The sequence below is a fragment of the Callorhinchus milii genome, unplaced genomic scaffold (genome assembly GCF_018977255.1).
Source record: "Callorhinchus milii isolate IMCB2004 unplaced genomic scaffold, IMCB_Cmil_1.0 Scaffold18, whole genome shotgun sequence".
In the NCBI taxonomy this organism is placed as follows: domain Eukaryota; kingdom Metazoa; phylum Chordata; class Chondrichthyes; order Chimaeriformes; family Callorhinchidae; genus Callorhinchus; species Callorhinchus milii.
This window is the reverse complement of record NW_024704759.1, coordinates 13,195,470-13,209,861: the sequence shown is the minus strand read 5'-3', so window position 1 is coordinate 13,209,861 and position 14,392 is coordinate 13,195,470. Positions and strand designations below refer to the sequence as shown.

Below are 14,392 nucleotides of genomic sequence, written 5' to 3'. Positions count from 1 at the left end.
GTGGGGTGTTAGGGTGGGGGGGGTGTTAGGCGGGGGGGAATGGGGTGTTGGGGGGGGAATGGGGTGTTGGGGGGGAATGGGGTGTTGGGGGGGAATGGGGTGTTGGGGGGAATGGGTGTTGGGGGGGAATGGGTGTTGGGGGGGAATGGGGTGTTGGGGGGGAATGGCGACACCAACAATTTTATTGCCGCAAAGCTACAGTAATGTCAACCTGAGGAAGAACACAACCAATCTCTCGCACCAGCCTCGGGCCTGAACAGTCTCTGGCTCCAGAGGAGAGGGGGGGGAGGGGGGGGGGGGGGAGGGGGGGGGGAGGGAGGGGGGGGGAGGGGGGGAGGAGGGGGGGGAGGGGAGGGGGGGAGGGGGGGGGGGAGGGGGGGAGGGGGGAGGGGGAGGGGGAGGGGGGGAGGGGGGGGGAGAGGGAGGGGGAGAGGGGGGGGGAGAGGGAGGGGGAGCGGGGGAGGGGGGAGAGGGGGGGGAGGGAGGGCCATTCCCCCCCCAACACCCCATTCCCCCCCCAACACCCCATTCCCCCCCCAACACCCCATTCCCCCCCACCCCATCCCCCCCCAACACCCCATTCCCCCCCCCCCCCCCCCCAACACCCCATTCCCCCCCTAACCCCCCCCACCCTAACACCCCACCACATCCTCCCTTCGCCCTTCCTCCCCTCCTCCCCTCACTTCGCCCTTCCTCCCCCTCCCCCCACTTCCCCCTCCCCCCCACTTCCCCCTCCCCCCCACTTCGCCCTCCCCCCCACTTCGCCCTTCCTCCCCCTCCCCTCACTTCGCCCTTCCTCCCCCTCCCCCCCACTTCGCCTCCCCCCCACTTCGCCCTTCCTCCCCTTCCTCCCCCCCACTTCCCCTCCCCCCCCCACTTCGCCCTCCCCCCTCACTTCGCCCTTCCTCCCCCTCCCCCCCACTTCCCCCTCCCCCTCACTTCGCCCTTCCCCTCCCCCGCCCTCCTCCCCCCCCCCTCCCCCCCTCCCCCCCCCCCCACTTTGTTCGGAGGGTGGGTTAGGAAGGGGATTATCCACTCAGCTCCAACCCGGGCTTTTCGCTGAGAAACCAGCAAGAAACCAACCAAACAACTGCCAGCCCGAGCGGTGAGGTGAGGGCTGGTCTGTGCTGGGTTGGTGAGCTGAGGCCTGTGAAAGGTATTGTACCCCCCCCCCCCCCGCCCCCCCACACACCAAAAAACCTGACCCCGTGTGCGTTTGTCCTTGTGCTCTGGTTTCCCCTCCTTCCCCCCCCCACACTCTGTTTGGACATTGGTTTATAAAGGGGATTATCCGGTGAGATCAACCCAGATTTAACTTAACCAGTGACTACCACAGAGAGAGAGAGAGAGAGAGAGAGAGAGAGACAGAGAGGGAACGAGCTTTCCTTTCCTTTCCTTTTTTTATAAACCTCTTTCTTTATTTCCTGCTGTGTCTTTTTAACATCTTTTTGTGTGTGTGTGTGTGTGTGTGTGTGTGTGTGCGCGTGTTTAAAAAAAAATTTCCCGTTAAAATACCTTCAGCTTTTTGATCTAAATGTGTGTGTGTTATATATTTATATATACATATAGATATACACATGTAGAAAAATATCGGATAACTTTATCCCGCTTTGAAAAAAAGGGGGAAATTATGCATTTTTTTAGTAATAAAACCAAATCAGACACAAATGATTCATTCCACTGACCTCCTGCTTACTCTGGGTTTAGTAATGTAATGGACGTGTGTGGAAAGAGCTTTTGTCATCAGCGTGGTTTGGATTAAGGTGTGTTTTTTGTATTATATATATATATGGATCGTATTGATTGTGGATTTTTTTTCCCCCCCCCCAAGGCATCCTTTTGCCAGTAACAGGTAGTACTGGTATGAGGTGGTGGGAATCATAAGCTTGTACAGGATGTGTGCAATGCTGGAAATGCCGGTATCTTTATTTATATATAATATATGTAGAATTATTATATATTTATTTTATTGGCTGTTTGCAACCCCTGAGTATTTGCCTTGATTTCCTTATTTCAGTATAAGGGTATTTAGAATCTATCACAGCTGTATTATGTGAGCTCATGTTGTTGCTCTACTCTTGATTTCCATTGAAATAATGTTTTTTNGATTCGGGAACGCAATTGGATCTGACTAACGTACTGCATTGCTGACCTGTCCGTTTGGACAGCTAACATGTGACGTTTGGACGATTAGTAACCATTATTAATCCATAGTCGTGTATTTGCTGATTTTTTAAAAAAATATATAGACCTAAAAAGAACCGATGAGCTGGGGAAGGAGGGAGGGAAGAGAAAGAATCCACATGGGAGGAAAACCTGACACACAATAAGGCTGCAAACAGTGACAGGAGTGTTAAAGTTCGCCCACTGTCTCCATTTCATAGATCCAACCCCCACAGAAGTTCCTGGATTTGAACCCACGTTATATTTGGAGGCTGTTGTGGTCCCATTCAACCACTTCCTGGTTGGAGTTTACACAATGCGCTGAGATGTCCAGAGATGGTTTTCCCCATTTTTATATATATATATATATATGTGTGCGTGTGTACGTACATATATATTTTTTTGTTAACCTTCGTGGCCACCAAACAAACCTGTGTCGATTTCCACGTTTGTTTTTAATGTTTGGCAAGCGGGTCCGTGAGCCACTGAACTTGTACGCGATCCCCTGCTCTTTTTTTTTTGCTGCATTTGTAAAGATATTAACAGCAGACTTTTAAATTGCAGGCAAATACGAGTACTTAGCTGCGAAGCTCCTGGCCCCCTCTGTGTGTGTGTGTGTGTGTGTGTGTGTTTGGCAGAAATTGAGGGAAGGAAAATTCAAAAGTGAACACTATTTGAACATTTTAACAAGAGATGCTAGCAGTTGGCTATTTAGACTGACTCTTACTTTGGACTTTCTTAAAGCTGTAGAAGTTCAAGGGCTTAGAATATAACACGTCGTCGGTATCGAGGTGATTACTAACCCTTAAAAGGTACTTTCAAAGGAGTTTTTATTATTATTATTATTATTATAATAATAATTTAAAAAAAGGATATCTGAAGTTGGAAAAACTGGTGACCAAGATGGAAAGCTAAACAAACCAACATAATGTGCTGGTTCAGCGCAACCACCAGACGATTTAACATTGCATCCAAAATCCTTCTGGCAGCAGTATTGATTTGTGCTCCGCATCACAAGTCCCAAGTCGATAGATGAAAGAGTCATTCCGCTACAAGGCGACCGCTGCAAAAAAATAAAGAAGTAAAATAAAGTTGCCTAAATGGCAGTATTGCTGCCATACCATGTTGTTGCCTCTCCCCCCCCCCCCCATAACTCCCGAGGAACGAGAGGTTTTTAAGACAAACAACCAGCCACTAAGTCTTTGGCAGTCCTTGAGTACCTTACGTTGGTAGCCATTCTTTACATGTGACCTCACGCAGGTAAAGTTGGAGTGCTGTTCTACCAGTGAAGACATATAGATGAACAAGGTCCTGTTCCTTGCCTTAAATCTGTAAGAGTTATTAGAGAGCGATCAATAGAGAGGGAGGCCCCCCACCGACCTTTTCCTCTTTATTCACCCCGCCCCAGGGCTGTTGAGGCCAACTGTAGAATCAGTCCACTCGTCCTGGCCTGAAATAGGTTGACTTATCAGAGATTCGGATTCAGATTTGAAGCTTGTCGTGTCTCGCGAGCCGTGTCCTTCGCAAGCTAGGCCGAGCCGTGATCTGCTACAATTTTCTGTACCCGTCGCCTCTACACTCTTCAGAGCAAATACGCAAGTGACCGTTCGATTCACAGAAGTAGCACTTGGTCTGTTTTAGTCAACGATACCAGGTAGTGAAATCGCAAGAAATCTGGGGGCTCAGGGGCTGGGAGAAAGTCTTGCGTCTCTAACCCCCCCCACCCCCCTGCAACAAGGATCCTTCTGAAAACAATTGCACTATTGTAAATTGGTGCCAATGTTTTTAAAATGTTGTGAAGGTTCTGAAAGATTCCATGCCTTCGACTATTGAGAGGGTTTTATGGACGAGTTTGTTCCCAAATAATGGAGACAGGTTGCAAGCAATGATCAAGTGGTGTGGCTGAATATATTAATGGGTAGCGTTCGCGGGCAGTCTTACTCCTTCGCAAAAGAAGTGGGAGAATATCTTTGGAATGCAGAATATTTGAGTAATGTACAGCATCTTGCAGTTTTGTTCACTTATTTGTTCCAGTTTTCCAAAGTTTTCATTCACCTCTTCAGCTTCATTTATTTTCCTACTATTCAACATGGGGATGGATGAATTTGAGCGAAACGTTATACTTTTTAAGGTTTTCATTTTTTTTCCCTTTAAAGAATATTATAAGCACGTGACACTTGGTGATTGCTAATGTGGGATTGTTTCAGAAACACTGAAAGCTCTAAATATTAATTGAAGTGAGGCCTATTATTGAATTTATTTCACTTGCTGTGAAATAAGCTGTGGCTAGTGTTTTATTTCAAACGTCAGAAACTGCTGTAGAGCTAACGCAGTCATTGGTTGCCTTTTTTGTTTTCCAAATGGGGGCTTCACGGTAAAAACGACTATTTAAAAGAAAGGCAATAAAGTAGGTGTTTTCCATTACAAATTTCCTGTTCAAAAGTGGGTGGAGGGCTGAATGTAAGTGGAACACCCACAATGAGAGAGAGAGAGAGAGAGAGCCCTTCTGTGGATTAATTTAGTGTATAAACTCATTTTTGGGGTTCTCGTTTCCTTTATTTTTTTTTAAAAAAGTGAGGTTTTGTTACATTGCTGTGGAATTAAGTGTTCAGCTTTACAAGTTTAAAGTCGGCAGATAGTGCGAGAAGGAAAGAAAGTAAATTACTTAATATTCCGCAGGGCAATTGCTGTCCACGATTTTCTAGGTGTCGCTTGTACCAACTTGTACTGTATGCAGTTCTACAATTTAATCGGCTATTTGGAAATTTACATCAGTCAACGTATTAAATTGTGATTTTGTTAAACCGGTCCTCTTTTTCTAATTTTGTTAGCCAAATAAAAATGGTTCAAGTCGTAAAGAAGTTACCAACTGACTGGTGAGTAGCCAGGGCAATCTTGCTTATTTATTGTAGCTGATGTTTGATGTGTCGCTTTGACTTTAGTAATGGGATTTTTTTTTATTAAAAAAAATTTCAACCCTTGAAGTGGCAGCAATGAATCTTTCCCATCCTTTGAATCTTTCCTACTTCATTCAAGCCATTGAATCAGTTAATTTTGACGTTCGACCATCTGTTGGAAAACAAAATCAAAAGTTACAGGGGGCCAAAAAAATAATGATTAAATGAGAACAAATGCATAAAAATAGAAAAGCCGAATGAAAGTGAGGAGAAAGAAGTGGAAAACTTGCTTCAGATTGTATCCGTATCTCCGGTCTGTTTTGATATGTTATTTTTTTCACTTTAGTCTTAAGAGAGCTTTAGTTTCAGAGTAAGCTTCATGTAAAGGGGAGGTACTAGTACAGTAGTAAGCTTTGCCTATTCATAGTTTCATGCATTGGATTGTGTAGCATTTCTGCTGTAACTTTGAAGAAATTAAGATAATTACCACGTCTTGCCGTTCTATCGGGTAATTTTAGTTGGAGGACCGCGCGGTGATTTGTGTGCATTGATCAATTGTGCTACAGTATACGTTTCATAAGGTCTTGCCATCCTCTTATCTACCCTCAAGAGTTGAGCGTTATTAACAGCAATACAATACTTGGCGAAATTGCCCTGGAGATAGATGACTTGCGTTAAGTCAAATTTAAGGCAGGAAAATTATGTATTTTGGCACAAGCTGGTGATTTTTTTTTTGTGAAATGGTGGTAGTTGACTGCTTGCATTTTGCACACACAGTGTGAGCAGTTTCCAGGTTCCTGGTACTAAAAATGTGGCTCTACTTTTTTATAAATTCTTGTAATTCTTCAAATTGCTTAGTTGGAGCAGCCCTTTGGAGGTGTGCTTGCTGCAAAGATGGATTGTGTAGGTGCTCCTTTCTCCAAAAGTTAATGTATAACTTTAGTTCTGGGTTAGGTTATAAGCATATCGTTTCGCCCACAAAATATACAGTCAATTCCCTTTGAGACGTCTGGAAGACGTGATAAGGGGCTATATCAAATGTAAGTATTATTGTTATTATTATTTTACCACTAAGGTTCAGACAGGGTGAAGAAAGCAACTTGGCCTGTAAGCTATAGGCAAATCCATTCGAACCTTGCTTTTTTATCAAAAAAATTCTCTTCGGTTTACTTCCCCCCGTTCTGGAAGCGATGACGTATGCTTCCATCGTTGACAGTGAGTCAAGGCATGATTATTAGGAGGCTGTTTGACCCGGGGTGGTGGGTGGGTGGGTGGTGGGAGTGGAAGTAGACATTGGAGAGAGAATATCATCACAGCGCCAGGTGACCCTGAGCTCACAAGCTGTGAACGCGTGTGCACTTTTTAGCCATGGTCACTGGACAGTGATCATGACTGGTACTTTACCTGGGCTGGCTTTTGTTCCATAGCCTAGAAATACTGAGGTTTCTCTGGTATATAATCATTGGTGCCCTAGCTAAAGAGCTTTTTTTTTACAAAATGTAATTGACTTTGTGCTGTTGGCTTGTTTTTTGTTGATACCTAATGTTCTGCACCTTATGTTTCTACACTTTTAAGCTGTGCCGGTGATGAACGATATTTTCTCGATGGAGCAGCTGAGGGTTGGTCTTATCTAAGTATGCACAATAGTAAAGATCAAATGTTGGTTTAGGGAGGGAGAGGTTTGTGGCTGCATTTCCTTCGGACTGAAGGCCCATTCATTTTGACACTAAATTAATTTGTCCTGAAGCAATCTAGTACTATCGGTTCAGTGCAGGAAGTTGGTAAAAGAGTTTACAGTAGGAACACAGAAATGAATAGGCTGGTTGGTTGCGGCAGTCCATGTTTATGTTTTTTTCCACTTTAGACAAATTTGCTGGGTTAATTTTTGTTGGGAGTATAATCTTTTCTCTTCCCCCCCCCCCCCACCTCCATGTCGAAAAAGTATCTGTAAGAAATGGCAGCGGTTATGTGAATCCCTGGTGTACACCAAATGTTTATTTCGCGTTCCGAGTGTTCCTGCATGCTCTTGTTTCAGCTCCTGCACTGTGACATTTTCAATTTTATTTTGATAAAACGGTAGTGTATCAGCACATAATTTGTGATTTGCTGTAATAATGAACGTAAAGAGGTGGGGGAGGTAATTTTCTTTGGTACGGAGCCACAGAACCAATGGAAAGGTAGTTTGATTTGCAAAAGACACCTGGTTTGGAAATGGGGACCTGTGGAAATAGCCAAGGGAGCAAAAGTCTTACAAAGAGAGTTTGCTAGTGTGTGAACATGGGCTTCTAAGTGGCAAATACAGTTCAGTACAGAGAAAATGCAAGGTACTCCATATGTGGAGCAAAAATGGACTCTGTGGATGGGATAGAATTTGCGAAGCAGGAAGCTGAACGAGAACTCGAAGTGTTAGTTGGCTCGCCATGTCAAAACAATGTGAGGTAGCAATAAACAAGGAAACTGGGATGATGGGTGATAATATCACAGCAGTTTAGCTCAGATCCTTAGACAGGCTGGAGCTCTTCAGGGTGATGGGTTTTGCACCTCATTATCTTCAAGCGAGCCCTGATAGAGGGAGAGCATGTGATGTTTTAATCAGTGTTGGAAAAAGTAAACCCAGCCCAATACATTTGGGTGTGCTGAGACACAAGAATAAGAAGGCACAGGTTAGGATTGCAAAGAGCAATTTAGGGGCAGACACCAGGAAATATTTCTTCACCCAGAGAGTAATTTCCAACTGAAACCTGGTTGCCTTGAGGAGTGGTTCAAGGACTCTGAGAGTTGTTTAAAATAACAACTTGATGCTGTAATTGGTAGAGTGGGTTTTCTGGAAGGTTGAGATCAAATGGGCTAAAGGGCCTTCTCTATCTCTTGCGATCTTTTGTAGAGTAATATACTGCAGCAGACACTGGTGCGCCAGACCTCTATTGTAGCTTGTTATTGGCAATTCTACTGTTATGAAATGCTTAGTTTTCTGAATATAACTGCATATATCTTTAAACATTTGGTAGTGAAGCGTTGGAAAAGTCTGATGAGAAGGTGGGCAATATAGTTTCAAAGGGTAATCCGCTTTGCAGATGGTAAATAACTGAAATGGTTGTCTTTGAAATGACTCGAGAGTTTAGCGGACTTGCGCAAGGGATGAAACGTTCCGGTGCGAGTTGGATCCTCGGCAAACGCGCTGCTTAAAAATAAAACTCCACAATGGAAATGCGAGGTGGCTGCATGGGTGTGACCCAAAGTGGCCGTCGCATTGCACTGGAAGGCGGGAGGGTTGCATTTTTGCGGAAAACATTTATCACATTGCAAAAAGGCAGTGAGTGGAGTGGCGTTTCAACGTTGGGGGCTGTTCACCGGGGGTTATCTTAACTTGGGCGAGATTCCGTCCGATGCTAATTCAATTGAAACTCAGAATTCTGACCACGAAAAGTCAGAAGTAAAACTGTTATGGACTGACGGTTGTCTGATGGACGCAACTGTGTTTTTTAAAAATAAAAAGCCCCTTTGACCTCATTAGCTTCAGCGACAATGAATAACTCATGATGTCTTCACCATAGCAACAGACCTTGCTGACACTAAACCAGCTTGTGCTTGAAGGGGAAGTGTGCTCTTCTGAATGGCCGTGTAATCCTATTCGTCGTAAAGAGAAAAACTCTGTGCACTTAATGATGTGCCTTGCCTCCCTCCGCTCGTGCCTTAAACGCGCATCGCAAATTCCTCCTGCCCCCCCCCGACTGTCTCAACTGGGGTCCTGCAGAAAAATCTTCCATCATATGTTGACGCAGAGAATTGCCGTTTACCACGGTATTCACTCCATGTCAAATGCTTCGCCGCAAGGTGCATCTTAAAGAGCTTTAAGGCGTAAAATATAGAAAGGAATGATGGCTCAGATACTGATAGTAACTGTGCACGTACCTACCTGTACATCGTTTGAAGACCCCACACGGTCTTATATTATGTTTTGTGATTTTTGTTAGTACAAGACCGATCCAAGCAGTTGAAGTTCATATTCCAAGAGAATATTGCCAACTTTTAACATAAAGTTGCTGTGAAGCAGGAAAAATCAAACTTGTGACAGCATTTTATGAGCACCACTTCTAACTGTTACCATGCCGAATACACACCAAATAGTGAGCGCTTTATTTGCTTCAAGGGATAAGTTAACGGTTTCAGCAAATGCTGGAGTTTGTATTGATTATCAACCTTGTTTCGCCCACAAAATATGTAGTCGATTCACTTGACAGTATATTCTGTGACGTGCTTTGAGACATATCGTAGATGGGATAAGGCGCTATATTAAATGCAAGTATTATTATTGTAGAGAAGTTGCGAACATTTGAAAATTCCAACTAAATTCTTGCTACCTTGGATACTATACACAACAGTAATGTAGTGTTTCTGCTTCAATGTTTGCTGTTTTCGTGTGATATAATTGTAAACCCATTCAATAAACTTTGAAGAGACGTGATCAAAATCATTGTTCTTGAATGTCGACCAATACATTATATTAGTTTGTAATGTACAAAGCCCTGAAAGAGAAAGAACATGGTCATTTTAATCTAGAACATTAATAATAGTAACTGCACAGCATGAGACCCGTCTATTTAAAACTGCCCTACCTACCGTTAAAGGGTTATGGACATATCTGCAACTTTCAAGACTTAGTGATGTGTTACGCAGGCTGGTAATCAGTCAACAATCAAATTACTGTGGATTGCTTGGCAAAGCATTCGGCTGCTATTCCCCTAACCTCTGGAACTCCCTCTCTCTACGCTTCTGTCTTGACCCCAAGAAGGGTTCGTTTTTAAATGCTGCTTTGAAAACTTGCTTGCGTTCGCCCACTAAGCAATCACTGCTATTTACAGTAGATTCTGAAGCTCTTTGGGACGTCACCACCTCTCCTATCTCACTTGCCGTCCAACCCCATTCTTGTGCAGTGCTCCGAGATGTATCCTACGTGAAGGGCGCTATATAAAAAGCAAGTTGGTGTTTGCTCAATCAGTTCAGCCAAAGGGGAAAAGACCCTCTTCTCTGCCCCAGTCTTTTTTTTAGAAAGACTTAACATAATTTTTTATCGAACTTAATGGCTGAGTTAGGCAAAAGTGAATTTGACCCGAGAATATTTCCACCCCAATAAATAAGCTACTTCAGGATTTTGAACATTAAAATGATAAAAAATCATTAAAAAACAATTTTAATTCAAAGTTTGATTTTTAGGGGAAAACATATGAAATGTAGGTCCACTGTGTACAATAGTTGGCCATAGTGAATCTCTTTTCTCTTACAGTATGTGTCAAGCTAACAATGAGCATTATTTTATTGATATGATACTGCAGTCAAAAAGGTGCTTTGTTCCCAAATTCAAGGCCTGTTCTTTTTCAATGACATTTTCTTAAACACATTCTTGTTTTCTGACTGTTTCGTCGCTTCTGTTTAGAATTTGTACTTTGTTGTAGTTTGCCTTGGGGGTAAAAAGGAAACGGAATACTTTTGAGAAATAAGGTCAATTGGAAAGCTGTAAGGAAGTTTCTCTTAATATTTAGGTCAAGTTAAAATGTTGGTGGTTGAATTTTTTTTCTCTGCTCTTGCCGAGTTTCTTCTAAAGCTAATCTGACTTTTCCGTAGTTTTGCAAGAATCTCTATTAATAGTGAGTGGTCAAATGTTGAAGTGTAAAATCAGAAATTAGTCATTTGTATTTATGCCTGTCTCACAGTAAAAAAAGTTTGCTTATTGTATAAAGATTTGCCCACAAATATACAATCAATTCACTTTACAGTATATTCTGTAAAGCGCTTTGAGACATCTAGAAGACATGATAAGGCGCTATATCAAATGCGATGATTATTATTATTATAAAGATTGTTAGAGAATTTAAATTTTTCATGATTTAAAATTGAGATATGTGCCAAAAGCCTGAAACCTGTTTTGTTTATTTTTTTTTGCCCGTTTATCCCGCCCGGCTCGGTATTGCTGTGCCATGGGTTATACACTTGTAATGAAATACTTGCTAATTAGCTGTTTGGTTGCAGGTAGGAGGCCTCTTCATTACAAAGCCCTGGGAGATCGGGAGTGTGCAGGAACATTCCTGGGCAGAGAATGGGGAGGAGCTGGCTCTACGTTGATGAAGGGGAGGGACAGCGAGAGAAAGAAAGACAGTAAGCAAAAGCAATGTTTGCAACAAAACGTAAACGTGACGACTTGGAATTCACGGGGACAGATAAAACGGGTCCTAATCGTATCAGTGTTTTCAGAGTCTTTTCCCTCCTATGAACAACGACGTCAAATTACACTTGTAAAGTGCGCTTCACGTTGGAAAGATATCCCAGGGCGCTGGACAGTCGGGGTTTTTCTGGACCCGAGTTGGGGCCAGGAAGGGTGGAGGGCATTAAATCAAACCTAGCACCAAATTGGCTCTCCACTATATATTTACCATCCACAAACCCTGATCAAATTCCTGAGATCGAGTCCTGTGCTATGCGTAAATGCCAGATGGTTGTGGCATCATCTGTCATCAGCAGTGATCAAGTAGGCCGAATAGTAACTATTACAGTGATCTCCGCTAGAAATGAAACCTCTTGGCGATGGTAGAACGATAGAATCCGTTTGATATCTCTCAGCACTAAGTCTCTTGTACTCGGCAAAGCTAAAAAGAAGCTACTGTCCTGAATCATTACACAGAAGGGAGCAAATAACAAGGTTTCTAATTGAAATGCTTGATAATGACACAACCTAATCCCTCGACAGAACATTGACCAGATTAGTCCACAGATGCCTTCGAGGCAGAATCACACCCATATCAACTGAAACGTGCAGAATGTCAAATCATACAAGATCGGCTCCAAAATGATTTGGCATTTGTGCAATTCTGCCACAGACCCATTTCTATTTTGATGAGAGAAATGAACGGCTGGTTCATCAAACCTTTTTGCCCGTTTTCATCTGAAATGGTTTAACCCTGTGTTTTTTTCAGAACAAATTTAATACGGTAGAAATAAAAAATCAACGTAAAGCCTAACTAGTTGGAATTGCTTCCCTTCCTGTTCCCGTGCTATTTTTCCAGCATCTCTTCCAAAAGGAATAATTCAACCAGCGTGCAATGGTACTATGTCCAAAGCAGCCCATTCTTCATCTATTTAGCATAGACACAGAATGTTCTGCTAATGGACTGCGAAGGGTGAGCTGCATCCCTGTCCTGTTCACAAACAAAAGCTTTTTTTTTTAATCATGGGTTTCCTGTATTTGGGATGCAGGAGCACTATTTTAATTTCATATTGACTTCTTTTAATCTGGGCACCAGGACTAATTGTTGCACCATTGCTGCTGAACTCCTAACCAACTGTTGGGAGGTCAACTCAGCGCAAAACAAAATGCCTATCTTGGTCTGTATATTTATGGCCATTGTTATAATACACAGCTTGCATTTTACCCTTTGAACTATCAAGAGTCCATAAGCCTAATTTCTTTGTACTTGAACCAGAATCTCAAGGACTTTAATACACTCATTGGATTATTTCTGTTTTTAATACTGTTCATTTTGGAAAAATTACAATGTCCACGAATTGCCAAAAACATTCACAAAGCAAGAGAACAGTAGGTGGTGGGGAATTACTATTTAACGTCCAGCAGTTGGAGTCGGTTACAAAGGCTTCAAAGTCTCTTTAAAAGTCATTTCTTTTCTGTCAGTTTTAAACTTTGCTGGATATTTTGTAAAGTTTCCCTTTGCGAAAGCATCTTGATTTTCCGATCTAATGAGTCGAATGGGGGAGGGGTGCAAGGTAGAGACTGATGACTTTGCTGGTAGAATTCGATGCAAAATGTCTCTTTCCACGCTGCTTTTAAGCTGCCTTTTTATATATTTTTTAAAAAAATATATAAAGCATTGGATGTTGCATTTTTCTAACGTATGGATGCAAAATTTGTGTTTCTTTTCAAAATTCGGTACGGGCAAAAAAATAAAGCATAGGAAACTTATCTCGTAAGAGAATGACGAACACACAAAGAGCAAACTGACAGCAGAGGGGGTGGACCAAAAAAAAAAAAGGCCAAAGGTTTCCAAAAGGAACGAGACAAACTCCAGGTCACCTAAAATAATTCAGGGTTATGAGGTAATGCCCATTGAAGGAATCTCAATGGGGATTTGGATGGGTAGCTCGGTCTTCTGATTTACTCCCACCTGAAATTATTACTTTAAGTAGCAATTCAGAAGATGCATTTCTCTTTTATGATATTGTTTTATAATACATTGTAAAAACAAATCTATCTGGATTTAGCAACCTAATGAATTTGGTTGGCATTGTATGAAACATAAAATCCGAATATAGTTAAGCTTCCTTTTCTAATTTCCATGTGTCTTTTTCCCTCCTACATGGTAGTTTTATTGCAGTACTCTGCTGAAAGTACACCAGCTTCAACCATTCTAATAAAGAATTCACTGGTCCTATTTGCTTAATGGAACATATGTAATTTACTTCTGTAAATTAATGTGTCTGAAGTAGTTTATTATTGAAAGGTTGAAAAGGTTTATGTAGGTGCAGTTGTATGAAAAGCTAATTAAAGATGTGCTGGGCCCTGTTTACTCATTTATTCTCAACGGTTTATTATTAACCTTGAAGATTATTCTTCGGAACTGCAGCCGATTTGAAGATGTGTTGTCAAAAATGTGACCTATGAAAGATAGTGAACAGTTGAGTAATTTTAGTGCTGATTCAGAAGTCGAGTAATATTTAAAGCCCAAGAAGAATTGTCTGTTTTGCCTGGGGAAAATGGTTTCCAAGCCTTTTATATGTGAACCTGCGGCTTGTTACCTTTTGTATTTGAGTGGTTCTGTCAGTTGGAAGAATTTTAACACTATGTTTTTTGGTGAATTTTGTGTAGAATGCAATCCTTGTGGACTTTCAGAATACGACATATGACTTGTATATAAATCGTAAGATTCCTAACAGCCAATGTCTGCCATTTTAGCTTCACTGTTCGACTTGGGACTAGGTTACAATCGTAAAAGCTTTATAATTCTATGCTAATGGTGCCCTTTCTGTGGTATTTTAACTGCCATAAAAGGAGGTGAACACATATTTTCAACAAGAAGGAAACATCTAATGGAAAATCTGAAGCAGACTGCGTACTGGTGTATGGTTTGTCATAGAAATGGTATTTTTTTTGTCTTTAACTACTGGATAGGTAATGTTGTACGGGCTCATTCATCGGTGAAATGTAACACTATTTCTATGGGTTTCCACAATGTCAAATGCAATAACAAATTACACCAGGATGGAGGTTTTCCAGGCATTATGCAAGTTGTACACGTTGAACTAAAAAGTAGGTCTTTTTGCCTGGC

At 42.2% G+C, this 14,392-nt stretch overlaps 1 protein-coding gene across 2 annotated transcripts in view; it reads left to right on the top strand.

Annotated features, from left to right (window-relative positions):
• The first annotated feature begins 1,092 nt into the window (after window positions 1–1,092).
• LOC103190323 (zinc finger and BTB domain-containing protein 46) overlaps window positions 1,093–14,392 on the top strand; it is a 39,046-nt gene continuing 25,746 nt past the window's right edge. For both annotated transcript variants that reach the window (XM_042341750.1, XM_042341749.1), the window contains exons 1-2: window positions 1,093–1,156; window positions 11,088–11,213. In XM_042341750.1, the coding sequence (XP_042197684.1) occupies window positions 11,155–11,213 (59 nt within the window). In that variant the 5' untranslated portion in view covers window positions 1,093–1,156; window positions 11,088–11,154. The remainder of the gene's footprint in view (window positions 1,157–11,087; window positions 11,214–14,392) is intronic.